We start from the raw sequence: 21,035 nt of genomic DNA on the forward strand, positions 1-21,035 counted from the left end.
GCTGCATTAATATGAGCGGTTTGCGTCACAATGTTCACGGCTTTAAGTGGTTATCGCGCTCCATGGTCCATGGCGCAGTTCAAGAATTTCTTATTGCGTTAACAAGCCACCTGCTTATTTTGATGCGCCGATGATGGCATAGTGGTGAAACAGCTCGCTTCCGGGAAAGGTTATCCCGCTCGATAGACAGTGCCGATTGGATCGCGGCACAACGGCTGCTTATACTTTATAGTACTCGTACGAACAGTTTTATTCAAAGCTGCGACATACCACCACTAACAGATAGCGTACGAATGAATCTCCTGGTACCAATACTTATCGATTTCAGATTACAGTTTCATCACAGGTTTCCGTAATTTAACACGTCGCGATTAAACAGGTTATTCTGATTCTTTATAGTACTCTAAATATTTACATATACTTTATAGTACTCTAGTTCTTTATCTACTCTGAACACTACATACCCAGCATGGGTTAACGTATTCAAGACATAGGATTTATTAATAAGCTGACATTTCCGCTCGTGAAAAATGCTGGACCTAACTCGTATTTATTTCGCGGAAAATTGCGCGCACTTAGCTATACGATCACCACAAGGACACCGGTTACTGTATTGCCCTCCGTATACAGGTAAATCGGACGTGCACCGTGCAACTTACGTGAAACCTACCAAAAGTCCAAGACAAAATAGTCCACTCAAATGACCGACCAATAGACAAGGTCCACTAAACATATTACAGCCGGTAGAAAGGCCCATAAGAACTCCAGTATACCCGCCCGATGTTGCCCAAAAAGTCCGCGATACCGACGTCGTCCCAGCGCATTTGCTGAAGCTGCAAAAGCGCGCAGGGCGGTTATGAAGCCGCACATCGCTAAACCGACAGACGGGAGAGTAGCCAGCAACATATCGTATCCCACCGTGTTCACGTAATAATCATGCGGCTTCATGCCACAATACAAACACCATATGACACCAGCGAGAATAGAAAAACTCAGGATAATAGACTGGATGATCCCCACTGTAATTTACCATGCAGGCTATGGCGAGCGAGCAATTAGTAAGTGCCCAGCATCCTACGATGAGAGCGTTTTCCTAGCAACCGGCATAGTTCCGTGTACTGTGCCACACACAGGCCGGCAGGGACCACTGTCAGTGTCCAAGGATCTTTCGGACGGTGCACCACAGCAATAAGGCACTGAGTAAATCAGCAAGGGAAAATAGGTGACCTACTCCCAAAAGGAAAGGAAAAAGTTGCTAGAGGAACGGGATTCCGCCTGACTAGAAAACCAATGGGCACATAATTCTTATGCGCTGATGGATTGTCGAACCGTTGCGGTTTATTTAGGACTTCACTCAAAAAGCTTGCAATCGGTTTGTTATTCGGTCTAATTATGAAGAACGTAACGCTTAGCAAATCACTTCTTTCTGGACAGACAGTATTGTTTCTAATATTGTCTCGTACAGCAAGAGCGTCCCACCAACGCACTGATTACCGAAGTACACAGTGCATACTATTACCCTGGCGGCTGTCACTGCTCAAATTTTGGTAAGTCACAAAGAAGATATTACAATACTATATTTTTTTAAAAGAACTATTTAAATGCACAGTGCACTTTATAAGAAAATCTCACTGTTCATACAGTACGCACTATCCTTCGGCGGAGGTGCGTTAATTTTATCACTTTAAAGCGCACTGCGCACCTTCTCTGGATTTCACGTTCCTGGCCGTTGCCGTTTTATTTCGAAAATGTATTACATGGATACAGTTGGTTGATCGTTCCTGGCTTTCCACATGTCGTCATATTCCAACTTGTTTTCGTTTTCCCACCCATCGTCGGCTACCAGTCGCATACATTCGACAGCAAAGGCTGTACAAGTAGAAGGTTGCGAACAGAAACGATAGAAAACACATATATTACTTTCTGTTTATAATTTTATACGTTGCCGGCAGCAAAGTGATAATCATGCTGCCTTCGAGCAGCGTTCCCAAATCCCTAAAAAGGCTGAATTTTGATTGGAAAAGGCTGAATTGTGCATTCCCAGATGCACTCGAAATGCGACCAGACTACACAAGCAAATCAGCGTCCACAGGGCAATTCTTACTAGCAGTAACGCCATACTGCATGGGGTCTGGGACAGGGATTGGCGCTAATGTATTTTGAACAAACTTGAACATCAGAAGTAAACTTTTGCAGATTAGCGATTTACGAGTATGTGTGTGCTAACAAGTTATTGTTAGAGCAGAAAAGCATGAAACTATCAGACAGGAATTTAAAGAAATGCGCTTGCAGATCGGTAGTAAAGGGGCCGACGGTCAGTGCGGTGAAAGTGATTGTTGCAACTTGCGCATCGCGGCGTTCGAGCAGGCTAGTCTTTACTCTTTAGTCATTGATACAGAAGACTTCTTTCCGGCGCAGAAGAACAAAGACAACATATTTCACCCAAAGGTCCGACCAATCGATAAGGTCCACCATAACGTCGCAGATTCGAGCAGATATCAGAAAGGATACCCAGTATAACCGGCCTGAAATGCTCGACAGATCAATACCGTCGTCGTGCACCTCGGCCCAGAACAACTGTCGGAACGGCAGGATCATTCGCCGGCACTGCCAAGCGATAATCAAGCCGAGCAGGGCTAAACCGGCACACGGGAGAGTCGCCAGGAGTGAGCCGCATCCCGCCGCGTCAACGGTGTAATAATGCCACAGTACATAGAGAACATGCCGCCAGAGCGCTAAGAAAAGTGCCGGAAAATAAAACTGGACAATCCCCACTACCGTCACCATGTAGCATGTCGCCGGTACGGCAAACAGGAAATAGAGATCCAGATTCACCTTCAGATCGTCACTCTCAAAGCAGCCCAGAGATATCTGTGTATTCTCCCAGAGATTCACGGCCGACAGGAACCACTTTCCGCGCATCTTCCGCACACTGTACCACAGCTTCAGAGCCATGATTAAATCGCCCAGGGAGAAGGCGAAGCCTAATCCTTGGAAAACGGGAAGAAGCTCCAGGAGCCAACGACGTCTGACTGGCTGAAAACCAAATTGTCGTATTATAAATCAGCGCATCGGCAAAAAAAACCTGATTAGGAAGTGTTACTCTGTGGGGTTTATTGAAGCCATTACAATTTCAATTTAAGGCCTTTTTCAAGAAATTGATAGTTGCTCGGCTCCGTAGGTTTTAATCCGTAAGATTATGATTAAAACCATGTTTTAACAAACTCATTTCTATTATTTAATTGTAAATGTACTGTAGTGATTAAAATTAAGTTTCTAAAGGGTAGCTTAAAATCGATAAGCAGCTGATAAAGATAATATGCCTGTGATTTCCGCTCCTTACTCTCGGTAAAGAAACGGGTCGTCAGCGTAGAGTGGTTAATTTACATGTTACCTGTACGGCTGTACATGTCTCTACTCGAGAACTGCGCGGTGATTATACAGCTGCGCATGCATATGTACTCATTATGCTTGCAAAATAGAAAATAATTTTAGTTTCGTGGCTATGGCTAAAAATTTACCTGTATAAACAAAATAGTTTTCAAATAAATATGCAGATGCATAGTAAGCATAAAGGGTCCATAACGTTTTTTGGGAGATAACCTTTGAAGGTTGAAAACGTACCTTTCCTGGTTTTCTGGCTCCTGGCTTTCACGCTGTTCCTCAGACAGGGCTCGCACAACACCGATGGCAACAGCGGTAAAGAACATCAGGTTGCGGGCAAAAGATAGCAGTGCCAGTTGTCGAAAAAGGGGCCTGAAACGCTTGGCATACGAGTTCTTATCCAGAGCTCTTCTCATCACATCGTCAAAGGAAAGATCCAACGTTGGCAAATTCCCACACGAGCGTGAGCGGATAAAAGGCAACAGCTTCGGCACATTTCCGATCGTTGAGTCATCCATGGTTAATAACGCTACAGGCATGGCTGAAAAACTACTCGAATTTCGAACAAATTGTGTAAAAGCCGAAACAACGATCAATTTATGAAAACAAATGCAATACTGTGCCAACACGGTTTCTTGCAACAAGTCAACAGCCAACAGGCAACAGAAAATCAATAAAACTGCTGGAGCGAATACCGCATAATACTGTGTTTCTTTGGAAGTGCTCCCGTGCTAAACTGCATGGGGCGATTACAGCAGGCGGCAAACATACGTCAGATCTAGACTACAGACCTTATTTACAGCCCTCTATTTAATAAGTACCGGTACAAATACGGTCCTTCATATGTTTTTCAAACTTCTCTATGCAGTTGCCCGAATGAAATTGTCGGATGACACATTTTTCTGTACTACGTCTACTGGCTGGCAAAATTTACCGGATGCACCATCCCAAGCGAGTTCCAAGGCATGGCTTGGTTTTTCACCCGGATTTTGATTTCAAACACTTTATATCGTAGATTCCAGGGCACTGTGTGTGTACGCAATTTTTCTTTAGTTCCCGAGCACCCGCGTCGGCTGCGGGTAATACACCTAAGATCTATGCAATGCCACGCAAGCGACGCGAGCCCCTTTTTGGTTTCAGTATATACAGCTTAAGATGATTCCAACAGTACAAGTATCAAGGAAAAGGATTCATATTATAGGTAGGGAACCGGTGATCTGTAGAAAGAAAAAAACCACAAAACAAAATAAAGAGCTGCTAACGCAATAACACTCACCTACTGTATGTATCTATAAACTGTCACATGTACCAGTATTTTTACTTAAAATTAAAATGACTGAATTTTAAAGCCATGTGCGTCCAAAATGAGGATAGCTTATAAGAACTATTCTAGCCAGAGTCCACAATGCAATTTTTAGACAACGATAACGCTACTGCTTGTGGTTTAGTATCCGTGTGTATCTGTAGGCTATAGGGATTGCCGTGCGTGTAAGTACTGTACTCGTATTTAAAAGAAGAACACTTTTAAACACACGTACACTTTTGTAGATTGCGATTGTGCTAAAAGATAACTTTTTCAATAGACAAATATCAAGCGATAAGTCATGAAAGGAATAAACTTGCAAAATTGCAGTACTGTAGGTACTGCAATTAACGGTCTTTAACGGTCGGATCGGTCAGTGGAATCCTCAGACATCTGGATTCTGGACAGAGGTTGGAGCGTGGCTCGTCCTTAATCATTAACACAGGAAACTTCTTTTCGGTGCAGAATGTCAAAGACAACATAATCCATCCAAAATACCACCCAATCGATAAGGTCCCATAAAACGTAGTGCACCCGGTAAAAAAGCACATAACAATTCCGGTGTAACCGATATATGATGGGCCCGATCGTGCTTTCTAGAACACAGTCAATGTCGACGTCGACCCAGCAAATTTGTTGAAAAGCCAGAATCATGCGGAAACACTTTCCGGCAGTTATCACTCCGTACACAGCTAAACCGATAAACGGAAGAGTCACCAATACCAAGTCGTACCCCGTCGTGTCCACGTAATAACCATGCCACAATATATAGGCAACGTGCCACCAGAGACTGTAGAAAAATGTAGGGTTATTGAACTGCACGATCGCAACGACAGTCACCATGCTGCCGGTGGCGAGTATGGCGAACGTTGAGTGCAACACCATACAGGCTTCCATGAGCATGGTTTCCCAGCAGCCGGCAGGAGGCCGGCTGCTTCGGCACACATTCACTTCCGACAGGAACCAATGTCCACGCAATTTTGCATGCTGCACCACAGCAAGACGGCGTTGACAAAATCGGCAATGGAAAGTGCACAGCATCCTCCCAAAAGGTATGGGAAAGCTTGCAGGAGGAACGGGCGTCCGTCTGGCTAAAAAAACGATAGTTGTATCATTTTTAAGTCAGCGCACTCCTAACGCTGAGGATGGAATGAACCGCTCAATACGGCGGATCAGTAAGGATTTCGTTACGGAACACTAACGCTCGGTTCGCGCTCGTTTCTCGGCTAAGCCGATTACGAAAAAACCGTACTTCGTTCAACCCGCAATGGACACTTTATAATCGGTAGCGAATGAAACCAAATAGTTAGAAAAAACAGCAGCAAATCGGGCCGGTAGCCGAGATGCGGCTGCGTACTCAAGGTTACTTGGTAAGGAAAGCAATCGATCAGTCTGCTTAGCGCAAACAACCATACAGACACATGGCTCTACTCCTAAGATGGTATCAGCATAAACAAACCGTCACCCTGTCGGCTCCTCATCCTCAAATTCACAAGGATAAACGCAAAGAAATTTTTTCTAAAAATATCTAAATGTACAGTACACTTGGCTACAAAATCGCTGTATACCAAACTTCGAAGGGTATGCTTTTTTATTTCACATACAAAAAATACGAGTACAACCTTAACGCGTACCTCCTCTTCTTGATCTTCTGCTTCCTCATGTTCCAACTCCCCGACAGACCGGGCTGGCAATCGCATATATTCAACAACAAAAGCTGTAAATAAAACCAAGTTGCGGACAAGAGACAGCAGTGCCTGCTGTCGTATAAGGGGATTCAGACGCTTGGCATACGAGCTCTTCTCCAGAGCTCTTCGCATCACATCGTCAAAGGCTGGATCAAACGTCGAACAATCACCACACGAGCGAGAGCGGTTAAAATGCAATGCGTATGGTACATTTTGGACCGCGGAGTCATCCTTGGTTACTAACGCTACAGGCATTTCTGAACTACTGGGATTACGAACAAATTTCATGACAACCGAGCAACAAATAAGCATTAAAATGCTAAGAAGACGATGCAACACGAGTTGCTGCAACACTTGCCTGCAGCAAATCGATAACGCCAACGGAGCGGGTCCCATTTCTTAGCAGATACTTAAAACAGTGCATACATATCTCACTATGACGTATGCTCGCTTATTGACCGTCAGAATACATAATGAATTGTTTCCGATTTTTGAGAGCTATTTTTCTTCTGCATGATTCTTCGTGTAAAAACTTTCTTTTCCAAAACTAAAATCTATGAAAATTCTAGATGTCTTGCTTTATTTAAAAAGAGTTCCGATTAAACACGGTTGACTAAATTTGGGCGCTCTTGGTTATAATTTTGTAACAATATGTGCTTCATGCAGGCGTACTTTGGTAGCTTTTTTCAAGGTCACGTCTTCCGGCTTTGGAATTTTTGCCGTTAATCGAAATGCGCAGAGCACTCACCGGTGACTCGTATGACAACATGGCCCACCAAGTGATCCACTGTGTACCACAAGCGTACTATACAAAGTTCGCATATAAAATGTGTTACCTATATTAGGGAACACCTCCGACGTAAGTCTTGTGGACTACTTTAATAATATAAAATCAACTGCGTGAACTATTCATTTACGCCGTGCAACAGCTTTTTGGCCCCCAGAGCATTGTTTTACAGAGGTCCTCAAGTAGATCGGCTTATAAAACCAGCACAAGGGAGGAACGAAAAACTCGTCGTCGTGAAACGCTTTACTTCTCAAGTTTATCCTGTTTCCGGTATCGAAGATTTCTCTTAAGATTTTCCCCGTTTAATGGTAGTAGTGCCGGCAGTTTCTCATAGAGCCACAGAGACATGGCTGGTTGCTATGCATGAGGAGGATATCTTGGATTCCTGTGGCACACCTATCTGTACAATTAAAGTACGTGCCATTGTAATGAGTGCAAGTAGTTCGCCGTAAGTGGTACCCTCTAAATATTAATGTTATTGTTATCACACTGTACAGTGGCCAGCACGAAATCCATTTCGGCTTGCTGGGCCAAAACTGCTAAATCAAAATGTCACGTGCCGAGATACAAGGTGTTACTAGTACTTCTACACTGCGACAGCTTACGCGGTTGTCAACACGGCTGCCGAAGAAGCATACGTGGACCGAAATTGTGTGAAGTTTTCACAACTTCAAACAATTTCAACCCATGATCACCATAACGTGTTTTAGTATAATCCAGAAGTAATTCGGTGAAGAGAAGTAAACTGATCAAAATAAAATTCAATTGTTGTCCTGCTAGCGCAATTGTAATTGACCATGTCAGGAAACAGAGTCACATGCATTTTGATTTAAAAAGACCGAAGCACCAGTACCGAAGCCATTTTCCAGAAGGACGCAAAAAGAGAGCAGCGCAGATTACGCAAACCAACCAGTGTCGTCGCTGCAGTATTTAAACAGCGATAAAACTGCATGCTGCTTGTGGTTTGGTATCCGACTATCCGTATAGGCCATACTCTAGAGATTATCGGGCGTGCACACCGTACAGGATTTTGTCATAAAACGCTTGAATATCAGACGTAAGCTTTGGTAGAATAAGATTGTGAATGCATTAACAAAGAACTATTTTAACCAGAAAATCAGCTAACGATTGATTAATCAGGAAAAGATGAACATGCTAAATTCGCGTCTCGTGAACTGTCGGATCGGTGAACTGGAATCCTACACACCGGGACGGACGTCTGAGCGTCTGTACTTTATTGGCTTTAGTCGTTAACACAGAAGACTTCTTTCCGACGCAGCAGAACCAGGACCACATACCCCACCCAAAGGACCGACCAATCGACAAGGTCCACCAATACATAGCAGAGCCGATGCGAAAGTGCATAAGAAATCCAATGTAACCGGCCTACAATGCTTGACATATCAAAGCCGCTGACGTTCTGCACCTCGGCCCAGAACAGCTGTCGAAATGGCAGAATCGCTTGCCGACACTGCCACGCGGTATCCAACCCGAGCAGTGCTAAACCGATGCAGGGGAGGGTAGCCAGCAACAAGTCACATCCCGCCGTATCTACGGTATAATCATGCCACAGTGCGTTGACAAAATGTCGCCAGAGAGCGAGCAAAAATCCCGGGTAATAGAACTGGACGATCGCCATTGCCATCACCATGTAGGCCGTGGCCAGTATGGTAGACAGGAAATATACATCGAGACGCACTTTCAGTTGGTCAGTTTCATAGCAGCCAACGGAAATCTGTGTGTTCTCCCAGGGATTCACGGCCGACAAGAACCACTGTCCGCGCATCTGGCGCACACGGTACCACAGCAATACAGCCATGGATAAATCGAGCAGAGAGTGTGTCAAACCTGCTACTTGAGTGATAAGAAGGAGCATCAGGAGTAATGAAGGTCGTCGGGCTCCCTAAAAAAAGGGTAGTCTTATAATTATGGAGTCATCGTTTCACTAGGCAAAATAGTTCAAGAGGTTTGAGGCCTTTCGATCAAGATTATGGTTAGAGAACTTTCTCTAAAGTTTTATCTCCTTAATCGGTAGTAGTACTCAAGCAACGGCTGCAGTAGTCTGATTAGTGATAATTACAAGTTACATGTACAGAGCACTGCACACAGCTTTACTCTAGGAAACATAACAAACTGTATTACAGATACAAGTCTCCGCGTATGCAAGTATTGTTCCTGTCAGCTATTGCTAAAATTTACATGCGAAACAAATATTTGCATAAACAAATATTTGTAATCAAATAGCCAATAGGTATGTAAACGCACAGTACAAATGCACAGTAAGCATAATATTTTTGGAGATAATCTTTAAAACCTGAAAGCCCTACCTTTTTTCGGTGTTCCCATTCGTGGTTTTCGTCTTCGTTGTCAGACAGAGCTCGCATAATTTGGACGGCAAGGGCTGTACATAGTAGCAGGTTCCGAGCAAAAGAAAGCAGTGCCAGCTCTCGGATTAGAGGCTTGAAACGCTTGGCATATGAATGTTTCTCAAGAGCTCTTCTCATCACATCATCAAAGGCTGGATCAAACGTGGAAATATCACCACACGAGCGAGAACGGATAAAATCCAGCGGCTTTTGCACATTTCGGACCGTTGAGTCATCCATGGTTACTAATGCCATGCAATGAATGAAGAACTACGATTTGGGATCGAGAAATTTTATGACAACCGCAACGAGAACCAGATACAGATACCGTGCCAACATCGCTCGCTACAACAAGTTAACAACCAACAGCAAATCAATAACACCGGCGGAGATTATATCATGGTATATGCTCTATTTCTTTGAAATGCAACCATATTTAACTGCATCATTTGCATGACGCGATGGGCGCAGGCATTATATTACAATGCATATCTAGGTATTTACTACGCACAGATACGGTACTTTTCATTAGAGAACACGATTAGCACATGCGAGAATACATTTTAGTGATTTTACATTAGCAAAATCTAACACATTTTACAATGGCTCTATGGTATTTCTACTTATTTAAAATGCATTTTGATACAACCTCCGGCGCCGACTAAAACTCGCAGGCATCGTCGCTTAGTTCTGAGGCACATCAATGCGGTTTCCTTTGCGACTGTGGTGGACAGTGGTCTATTATGGTCTGAATTGTTACAAATTTCCCGAAGACGTCGTTGACCAAGCCAGTGCACAGTAATCTGTTTACGGCTCGACAAAGGCGTGGTGAAGGGAAAGGGATCGCAGAGGGAAATATGGATATTGTCGCGACAGGATACTAGCGTAGAAGAGGTACTCTGGAGAGCAATGGCGGTCACAACGTTTTTCAGTCGACGCCATCAACGGATGTGTCCGTACGCATCTATATGTGTCAAAACGGCGTGACTTTGGTTAGTATTACATGATTGATTATTTGAAAGCCTTGTGCAACACACCGTGCATTATTTTTTTTCAAAAAAACTTGAATATCAGACGTAAGCTTTGTTAGATAAAGATTGAGTATGCGTTAACAAATAATCATTTTAACCAGAAAAATAGCAAACGATTAATCAGGAAAAATTAAACAGGCTAAATTCTCGTCAAGTTTTGGAGTAACGCATCGGTGAACTGGAATCCTAACACACCGGGACAAACTGAGCGCCTATACTTTATGGCCGCTAGTCGTTAACACAGAAGACTTCTTTCCGACGCAGCAGAACCAGGACCACATACCCCACCAAAGGACCGACCAATCGACAAGGTCCACTAATACGAAGCAGAATCGATCCGAAAGCATATGGAACATGCAGTCTAACCAGCCTGACATGCTCGACAGATCATAGCCGCTTTCATCCTGTGCCCCGTCCCAGAATATATGCCGAAACGGTAGGATCGTTCGCCGACACCGCCAAGCGGTAATCAAGCCGAGCAGAGCTAAAGCGACACATGGGAAAGTCGCCAAAAGCAAGCCATATCCCGCCGTATGCACGGTGCAGTAATGCCACAATACATAGATGACATGTCGCCAGAGAGCCAAGACAAATCCCGGTTAAAATATCTGGATTATTGCCATTACCAGCACCATGCATGTCGTGGCCAGTATGGCGAAGAAGCAGTGCAGTTCCAGACCCGCTTTCAGATTGTCACTTGCACAGCAGCCCGCGGAAATCTGTGAGTCTTCGCCGAGATCCCATGCTGACAGGAACCACTGTCCACGCATCTTCCGCACTTCGTACCACAGCACTACAGCCATAATTAAGTCGCCGAAGGAGAATGCAACACCGGCTCCTTGAACGTCAGGGAGATGCTCCAGGACGAATGGACGTGTATGTGGCTAAAAAGCGACGGGCGCATATTATTAAGTCGGTGTTTAAATAAGCAAGAAAATTAAAGAGATTGCCCTGAGTGTTTACTGAACCGATTAAGAACTTCTCAAGCAGTCAAGCTCAATCTACTTTCCAGAAATGCTGACCATGTGCACTCATAGTATAAGAATGCATAAATAAACCGAAAAGCCACCGCGTTTGTAAAAAATATATACTGGCGCCACTGCTCAAATTTATACGCATAGAAAGTTTTTACTTATACCATTATACGCACAGTACACAATGATTCTCCATGGTTGTAACTTTTAGGGTTGTACAGCCATACTAGTTTTCGGTGGGTATCGGCTATCGCTAAATTGTGGAACGTCAGAAACGTACTTTTACCTGGTTTTCACGTTCCCTGTTTTCATGCTGGCCACCAGATTCTGATCGAGCTCGCATTAGTCGCATAAAGTCGACGGCAACAGCTGTGTACAGTAAGTAACAGGTTCCGGGCAGCAGAAAGCTCAAACAACTGATTCCGACTGAGTCGTTTAACAATCGCCAAACATTCCACATACAACTTATGCAATGAAGAGAGTACCAGCTGTCGTATCAGGGGCTTCAGAGGCTTGGCATACGAGTTCCTCTCGAGGGCTCGTTTCATCGTACTGTGAAAGGCAGGATCAAACGTCGATAAGTCCCCATAGGAATTAGAGCGGATAACATGCGGCGGTTTCTGAAAATTTTGGACCGAGGAGTCATCCTTCGTTTCTAACGCTACTGGCATGGATGAAGGCTGATTTACTAATCGGGGTTTCGACGAAATCTGTTCTCACCAAAGCAAGAATCAAAATGACATACGGATACGGTTTACGGTAGTTTACTGCCTACAACAGAAAATCAATAAAACCGGCGAAACGACCACATACATGCTCTTCTTAAATTAGCCAATGCTACCGTACTGCAGTGCATATGAGTTGAGAGCTTGACGTCGACGACACAGTAGCAAATTATGAAACCATAATATAAGTATGCTTAAAGTGAGCAATACACATGTATCATGTATGCACTACCGCAACAAGGCACGTCTGCGGTTTTGGTTTGGTTTGCGACTTCATCCCACTTTACATCCCACTTCACTCTAAATTTCAAGCGATTAAATGCGTGGAAGCATTCGTGCAGCGCCAGAAAACGTTTGCACAAGACCGCAAGTAAACAAAGTTGACAATTACTGTATATAAGTACAAAGTACCGTGTCCAGTGAAACGGATTCTCCAGACGGGCTGACTTAACTTAGCTGTCTGGACGTGATTTACCAAGGTTCCATCACGATTTTGCCCAATAGTGAACCGAGGTCACTATTCCTCGTACAGGTTTTCGATGAAGTCTTTATTTCGGGAAGGGTGGCTTCTATGAATTTCCAGCGTTTTGTGGAGGTTTTATCGACCTGCATTCTAATGCTCGGAAGAAAATGTCGCATGTGTCCAAGTGCAAATTAGCCAGTGTCCAGGTGTAATGCCCAGCGAGTGTCCACGATGCAGTTTTGATAGACTATTAAACACTTAACATTAATCGATAAAACATTAAAAGAAATGAGCTGGCAGAACTGTTGCAAAGTCGCGAACAGTAACTGTTCGCGACTATTAAACTGTTCAACAGTTTAATAGGCGAATGGAATCCTAGCACATCGGGACGAACATTCGAGCGTTTTCAGTGGTTAACACGGAAGAACCAGGACCACATATACAAGAATCGAGAAACAGCAGAACGCCGTGCCGCCAGATCGCAGGGCCAATTCGTTCATTCCGGTTAAGAAACAGAGCGGGCAGCTTCCGATAAATTACGGTGGGTATCCCCAAATTCCAGCTGTCATATAAGAGGTTCTACATCGTTCCTTAATGGCCCCGTTGCCGGTAACATTACATACCATGTCTCCTCTTATCAAATGCTAACCGTACTGCGGCGCATGACTGGACACGTCACACAGGCGGCAAAATCTGGGTACTAATTTCGTTGTACTTAATACGTAAGAATACGGTTTGTCAGTCTCAATTTCCGCGGTTTGGGTTTGATTTGCGATTCCATTCCGCGTAATGGTAATGCAAAAGGAGAAAATAAAATTTCAAATGTATTTGCTTTCGTACTTTAGACGAATTAATGGTTTTAATATGCAAGAAACAGAAGGAAGGAAGAATCTGCATGTAACCAACGGTGAATCGAATTTTTAAAAGGATAAAAGAGTGAAAGCGTTCGTTCAGATGTCGTCTGAAGGTGTTACCGTTAGTAATGCATACAGGCAATGTTGTCCACAGTGTCACAGACGGAGTATCGACAGATTTTCCCGATGAGAAACACACCTGACGTACACAACAGAGAATTATAATTACTGTATTATTAGGAAATTGCACATCGAATATACTGTAAAATCAGCTTGAAGAACTGTCGTAACGCGCGGACCGACCGGATCGAAAAGAATCGTTGCACATCGGGGACACTTGAGGCTAGTTTTTGGTCATTATTACCGACGATTTCTTGTCGCCGCCGAAGACCAAAGACAACATCCACATAACCGACCAAAATGAACGACGGTCACGCACAATGTGGCGCACTCGGTAGCGAATCACAGGCCAATTTCTGTATAACCATCCAATCAGGTTCGAGCCGTCCCACACATCAAAGGCAACATCGACGAGCATCTCCTTCCAGATGATTTGGCGAAACTGCAGAATCAAGGGACGGCATTTGCGAGCGATATTCAAGCTGACCACCGCTAAACCGATACACGGGAGGGTAGCCAATAACAATGCCTGTCCCGCCGTATCCAAGGTAGAGTGATTCCAGAAGATGTAGACAACATAGAGCCAGAGATACCAGAAAAACTTGGGATAGTGGAACTGGATAATCCCCACGACAAGCAGCAGGCCGGCTGTGGTTTGTACGGTGTAGGCGACATGCTCCTCCAGGTACTTTTTCAGCACATCACTTTCATAGCAGCCGATGGAAATCCGCGTGATGTCCCGCAGGTTGGCTGCCGACAGGAACGACGGTCCGCGCATCTTCCGTACACCGTTCCACAGCAAGAATGCGTAGAATAAATCGATGAGGGAGCAGGCAAGAGTTGCTCCCTGAACAAAAAGCACATACGCCAAGGGAGACAGAAGTCCGTCCGACTGAAAACAGATAGAAATTCTATAACTGAATCAGCGCTGGTTTTTGGTTTTTACTAAACGATGCAGTTACTCTAGTACGGATGCGCAGCTACCGCAGGGTACACCACGCACTGTTGTTCTGACGGCTCTTGCCCAAATTTGAACGTATAACAGGAATAACATTTTTTTTAAATAATTAAATGCACAAGACAGAAAGCTGTATTATGCCACCCAGAATATCCTTCACTTATGAAACTACAAGAGTACCTTCTTCTGGAGCTGGTTGTCAGGTTCCTGGTTTTCACGCTCATCGCCAGTTCGCACTCCCATCAGTCCCCTAAACTGGACGGCAACAGCTGTACATAGGAGCAGGTTGCGGGCAAAAGAGAGCAGTGCCAGCTGTCGAATAAGGGGCTTGAAACGCTTGGCATACGAGTTCTTCTCGAGACCTCTTCTCATCACATCGTCAAAGGCAGGATCAAATGTCGACAAATCACCACAGGAGCGAGAGCGGACAAAATGCAACGGATTCGACACATTTCGGATCGCACAGTCATCCTTGGTCCCTTTCGCTATTGCCATAGCTGAAGAACTACTCTGATTTTGAGAGAATTTCAGAGTTCAAGAATGACAATGTCACGACTATGCAACACGGTATACTCGATTCTTATGTGAAATCGAGAACAGTTCACTAAAGTTTCCGACAGTCGAAAGTGAAAACTAGACAAGTAGCTGTCGAAACGGGCGGTGGCCGGTATGTACTTACTTAATTATCGCCGTTTAGGTCTGCGCGAATCAAAATTTTTTTAGTGCCTTATAAAGCATAAAGCCTGTTTTCCACGGTGGTGGGAACAGTCGTCCACGAACACCTCGTCATAAGAACAGAAAGTGCCTTGCTGGTTGTTTACAATGTACATGCGAAAAATTCTTACAAGTAGCTACGCCAACCGGCACCCACAGCCGATAGGCACGGAAAAACAACAGCAATGTTTATCAAATTATCGTGTTCATTATCGTATTATTCAGCAAATATAGCATATTATTACACAAACTTTTACAACTTTTCATAGCTGTCTACCTATAATAAATACAACTGGACGGTAAGTCCGTTACGACTTACAGTAACATGTTATTGATCTGCTTTCGCAATTAGCAGCTCACGAGTCTTCAAACTATCGATCACAGGCAGCAACCACTACATTGACAGACTGAAAGAACTATCATGGGAACCGATTGTACGGCGGAATCTGAAGCGTAGCCTACGGCTGACCTATAAGTTTGTCTACAACCTAATTCCTTATGGCCACAAATTGTTTTGTAAAGATACTGCTGTGCGTTCTGGTGTTGCAGGTGGAACGCGTCACCAAAGGAGGATGGCTAAACACCCCTGCCGGATTATAGCCACTGGATCAACATTTTGCGGTCACAAACTGCCACCCTCGGACAGATCATTCACATATCGGATGGCAAGGATTTGGAACGATCTGCGGATTCCAGCTGAAGCTTATCAAAGCCTCGGTAGATTTGCGACAGCTTTAAATGATGTCGACTGGAAGTGCGTACCATCACTAAAAAAGTTTTACCATGCTGACCATGTGTCTTTAATCCAAATGTAGAAGTGAACTTTTCTTTTCCTGTTCTTTCTGTTGTGGCTATTTGTGCTTTACTTCTGTCTGCTTATGACGAGTCTGCTGCCTCGAATTGGGTTTTGACCCAGATTGTGTGCGGACGTTAAAGAACATTAAACATTAAACAAACTTTAGACACGATAAATGCATTTTTTACGTCTGTCAAAGTTTAGTCTGCAGTCTGCTGTTATGTGACTTTGAGGAACATATTTAGCAAGACTGCAAAAAGAGTCATTTCTAAAAGAGTCATCATTTATACGAGGATGCACGCAGTCAAACCGACAGTAAATTTTTTCAGCGAGACCAACCGACAACCGTGCATATAGTGCAAGCGACTGCCAACCATCCACGGATGGCTGTCACCTGTTCCACGCATACAGTGCAAACGATACCTCCCTTTCACGGGTGGCTGTTATGTTAAAAAATAATTTGCCTGTGTGCGTGGTTGTCGGTTGGTCTCGCTGAAAAAATTGACTGTCGGTTTGACTGCGTGCATCCTCGTACCGATCGAAACTGTTGATTTTTATTTTACCTAGGAACTTGTACCGAACACCTAGAATAGATTTTATGATTTTTTTAAATTTTTATTTTTGCCCATTTCAGTGTCCACTATCTATGTACGAGTAAGCGCAGATACTAAAGTACAGTAATGGAATTTCAGCACCAACCCTATATACGTACATGTATATCGCACAAGGACTTTTTTGCACGTTTTTGGGAAAGACCGGTGCATCAGAAGTAAACCGTTCAGAATAATCCGACATATTCATTTTATGTATATTACAGAGAATCATACCAAGTCACCTTGTTATTATTACAGAAATTACAACGACAAAACTTGAGAACCAGCTTGCAGAACAGTCGTAAAGCGCCAACCGACAGGATCAATGAAAAGAATCGCTGAAAATCGGAACATCGAGGCTAACGTTTAGCCATCAGTACAGAATACTCTTCGTCGCCGCGGAAGATCAAAGACAACATCCACATGACCGACCAAAATGAACGATAGTCATTCACAAAGTGGCGCGCGATGTAGAAAAGCAACCTTATTATGCTCAACAAATTATCAAACACACCGGTATCCACGTCGGCCCCGAAAGTCTGCCGAAACCGCAAAATCAGTGGGCAACACTGGTGAGCGACAATCAAGCCGACCACTGCTAAACCAATAGTCAGGAGGTTAGCCAATAACAATTCGTTTCCCGCCGTATCAACAGTAGAATAATACCACCACAATGTTTAAACAGAACATGTCGCCAGAGAGCCAAGAGAAATCGAGGATAGAAGAACTCGATAATCCCCACGATAAACAGCATGCCGGCCGCAGCCAGGACGGTAAAGGCGAAATGCTGATCCATGTGGCCTTTCAAGAGATCGCTGTAATAGCTGCCGATGGACATCCGCGTGTCTTTCCGTGCACTGGCGGCCAACAGGAACCACTTTCCGCGCATCTGTCTGACACAGTACCACATCATCAAAGCATTGATTAAATCGATAAGAGAGAAAGCGGTAGCTGCTCCTTGAAGGACAGAAAGATGCTCCAAAAGGAACGGACGTCTATCTGGCTGAAAAAAGAGTCGTTTTACAACCAACATCGCCGTTTTAACTTAAACTGTACCCTGTAGTGTCACCGCTTACACAAAATATTTTGTGTTGAGTAATGTTGTACTGTCGGTTAATTGCTCAAATTGTCACGCGTAAAAAATGTTGGTTGCGAAAGTACGTAGTACATGTTTAAATTCACGGTACAAAACTTAACAGAAGATGCATGTGGTCATGCAGCCGTACTGTACCCACTGGAGAGTATCTTTAATTAATTTTTGAAAAGTGAAGGGTACCTTCTCCCGGTTTTCACGTTCGTGGTTTTCACGTTTGTCGCCAGGTAGAGCTCGCATAATTTGGGCCGCAAGGGCTGTACATAAAAGCAGGTTGCGGGCGAACGATAGCACTGCGAGCTGTCGAATACGGGGCTTGAAACGCTTGTCACAGGAGTTCTGCTCCAGAGCTCTTCTCATCACATCGTCAAAGGCTGGATCAAACGTCGACAAATCACCAGACGACCTAGAGCGGATAAAACGTACCGTGTCCGGAACAGGTCGGATCATGGAGTCATCCTTGGTCATTTTCGCTGCCGGCATGGCTGAAGAACTATCTGTACTCGTATTTGGGCAAAATTTCACAACACCCAAAGCAAGGATTACAATGGAAGGAGCGGCAGTGTTAAACGAAATTTTATTGTAGGAAACTATGCAGTAATTAATATGCAGTGATTCGCGTTGTATGAAATAAAAGCATGTAAAAGTCTCAATGATGGAATAACTGTGCAACACGGTACAGAAATTACCAACGACAGATCAACATGTACATCGGCTTTGCCAGTTTGCATAGTGATTAGCGCCCATGCTATTCCTTCGAAAACAGTTTCCATACTTAGATGCTTTGTACTTCCGGAATATACTTCAAGTATGGCAGTCATTATTGAGATATTGTGCTGACTCGTGTGTTGTGGCCAAGTGTTTAGCGTGTTTGCATGACGCCTGACAAATTAGCGTTGGTGACGAACTACGGGTAAATGACATCTTTGTTACCATCACCGGTTGCAGCTTGCAAGTACTTATCGCCGGTCAGGATCAGCGCGCATCAAAAACTTTTTAATGGCTAAAGCAGTTTTCCACGATGGTGGTGAACAGTGGTCCACAACCGCCTCTAAGAAATAACGTGAGAGAATACTGATAGCAGCGCCAGCCGGCACTTACAGCTTTCCAAAAATAAAGAGTAACAGCGCATTCTGATCGACTTCACTGTCTGGCGTGGCGGTTGCGTGTTTACTAACTTAAATTACTTACAGACCTGCTCAGATATTGGGAGAAAACTTCCGACGCACTCTTTGCAGACTACTGTACTTATTAGTACAGATGTAATAGTACAGATACTATGTACAGATTTTGTGTGAATAATTCATTCACGCTCGGTGAAAACGAAGGCGTACGTGATCACAGCGCAGAAGAATCTGCTTTCGCGGTTCTGAAGATCCGCCAGTACCTGTGAGATGCCGAAATAAAGGTCACGGATCGCAAAATGAAGAGGTTTCTAGTTTGGTTAAATCTTTTTAAGCTCCACGTTCGCGTCTGTTTTCCAGTTCACTGTTGCCGGTCTTATTCCTCTAGTAGTAATTCTCTGTTAATACGATTATACGAGTAGGTGTTTTTGCGTTATTTTGATGGATGACCACCAATGAGAACTTGAGAAGTGAAGCACCATGTGGGGCGTGTCTGCTTTTGTGCTTAAACCTATCTGTAATACTGTATGTTTTCGAATGCAACTTTTCATAAGTGTCTGTAATAAATGCAGCCGGTTAATATTCTACAAACTCCGGGATCCTTTTAGCAAACGAGTCTTTCGAATACAGAAATCCTTTCAGTATCAACTACAAACTTGCAAGCACGAAAAATAAATCTTCAGCATCTGTCACTAGTCAATCTGTTCTAATCGTTAAGTGACCTTGAGAAACCTGTTAAAGTATACCGTTGCACAGAGTATAATACAGACAACCCAAAACTGATAATTTGTTTTTAGCAGAAACTATTTATTCGGACCAACAAATGCCACAAGTTTCAGCTTGGGAAAGCCTTGACACGAAAGATCAGAAACGAAGCAAAACATTATGTACGAAGTTAGCAGTATATAGAAATCGTTTACCTTTCAAAGCAATCGAAAAATATTGCAACGCAAAGCAGCCAGTGTACCCTTGCACGAATCGATGGGTAGAAATCGTAGCGCATCGGAATATTTAAAAGAATTACCCTAGTGCTTAAGTCTTCATCACAGAAGTTTCTTTTTCGCCACAGAAAATCAAAGATAGCATCCAGATGACTGACCAAAAAGACCGGTCACGCAAAATGTGGCGCACTGTGTAGGAAAGCACCGGCGAATCCCTGACTAACCGTCCAATCAGGTTCGACTGATCACACGCACACCCAGCCGCTTCGGCCCGGACAATCTGTCGAAACCGCAGAATCATCGGGCGATATTGGCGAGCGATAATCAAGCCAACTACCGTTAAACCGATCGATGGGACGGTAGCCAATAACAAGTGGCATCCATCCGTATCCAGGGTAGAATAATGCCAGAACATGTGGGGAAATGCAGCCAGAGAGCTAAGAAAAATCGAGAATAGAACAGCTCGACAATTCTCACGACGAGCACCATGCCGACGGTCCCCAGGATGGTGAAGTCGAAATGCCGATCCAGATGCTCTTTCAGGAGGTCACTTTCAAAGCACCCGACGGAAATCCGCCAGTCTTCCCATCGATTCCCTGCCGACAGAAACCACGATCTGTGCATCTTCCGCACACAGTACCACGACACCAAAACATGGAATAAATCGCACAGGGAGATCATTGAACAATATGCAGATGCTCCAAGAGGAATGGACGTCTGTCTGATTAAAAAAAGAGGAGCTGTAGAATTACTCAATAAATAAGCAACACACTGAATATCACCCAGTATTACGAGTATTACTTTAGCTACTGATTATGGCATAAACACACTGAATACCACCCAGTATTATTACTTTAGCTATTGCTTAACTTTGTATACTACCTTCCCCTGGTTTTCACGATTTGCTGCCAGGTCCAGCTCGCACAGATTGCACGGCAAGGGCTGTACATAAAAGCAGGTTGCGGGCAAAAGACAGCAGTGCCAGCTGTCGAATAAGGGGCGTAAGACGCTGGACACACGAGTTCTTTTCCACAACTCTTTTCATCACATCGTCAAAGGCTGGATCAACCGTGGATAAATCACCACAGGACCGAGAGCGGATAAGATACACCGGATTCCGC

The 21,035-nt window shown here is 44.1% G+C and overlaps 3 protein-coding genes and 1 long non-coding RNA gene across 4 annotated transcripts; all 4 read right to left on the minus strand.

Annotated features, from left to right (window-relative positions):
* Positions 1–4,999: 4,999 nt before the first annotated feature.
* LOC129590854 (uncharacterized) lies at positions 5,000–6,665 on the minus strand. The gene is made up of 2 exons (XM_055486280.1): positions 6,322–6,665; positions 5,000–5,778 (listed from the first exon to the last, which is right to left on the minus strand). The coding sequence occupies exons 1-2, from the start codon at positions 6,661–6,663 to the stop codon at positions 5,635–5,637; spliced, it is 486 nt and encodes a 161-aa protein (XP_055342255.1). The 5' UTR covers positions 6,664–6,665; the 3' UTR covers positions 5,000–5,634.
* Positions 6,666–8,174: 1,509 nt separating this feature from the next.
* On the minus strand, positions 8,175–10,259 carry LOC129590834 (uncharacterized). Its single transcript, XM_055486257.1, has 2 exons — positions 9,490–10,259; positions 8,175–9,065 (listed from the first exon to the last, which is right to left on the minus strand). Exons 1-2 carry the CDS (start codon positions 9,781–9,783, stop codon positions 8,406–8,408), a joined length of 954 nt encoding a protein of 317 aa, XP_055342232.1. The 5' UTR covers positions 9,784–10,259; the 3' UTR covers positions 8,175–8,405.
* A 134-nt stretch (positions 10,260–10,393) lies between these two features.
* LOC129590835 (uncharacterized) lies at positions 10,394–12,240 on the minus strand. The gene is made up of 3 exons (XR_008690778.1): positions 11,820–12,240; positions 10,843–11,443; positions 10,394–10,492 (listed from the first exon to the last, which is right to left on the minus strand). It is a non-coding gene; the product is annotated as an uncharacterized LOC129590835 (long non-coding RNA).
* A 1,489-nt stretch (positions 12,241–13,729) lies between these two features.
* Positions 13,730–15,222, minus strand: LOC129590849 (uncharacterized). The gene is made up of 2 exons (XM_055486276.1): positions 14,834–15,222; positions 13,730–14,587 (listed from the first exon to the last, which is right to left on the minus strand). Exons 1-2 carry the CDS (start codon positions 15,146–15,148, stop codon positions 13,919–13,921), a joined length of 984 nt encoding a protein of 327 aa, XP_055342251.1. The 5' UTR covers positions 15,149–15,222; the 3' UTR covers positions 13,730–13,918.
* Positions 15,223–21,035: the final 5,813 nt, after the last annotated feature.

This window comes from Paramacrobiotus metropolitanus, unplaced genomic scaffold (assembly GCF_019649055.1).
Source record: "Paramacrobiotus metropolitanus isolate TYO unplaced genomic scaffold, Prichtersi_v1.0 Parri_scaffold0000042, whole genome shotgun sequence".
Lineage (NCBI taxonomy): Eukaryota > Metazoa > Tardigrada > Eutardigrada > Parachela > Macrobiotidae > Paramacrobiotus > Paramacrobiotus metropolitanus.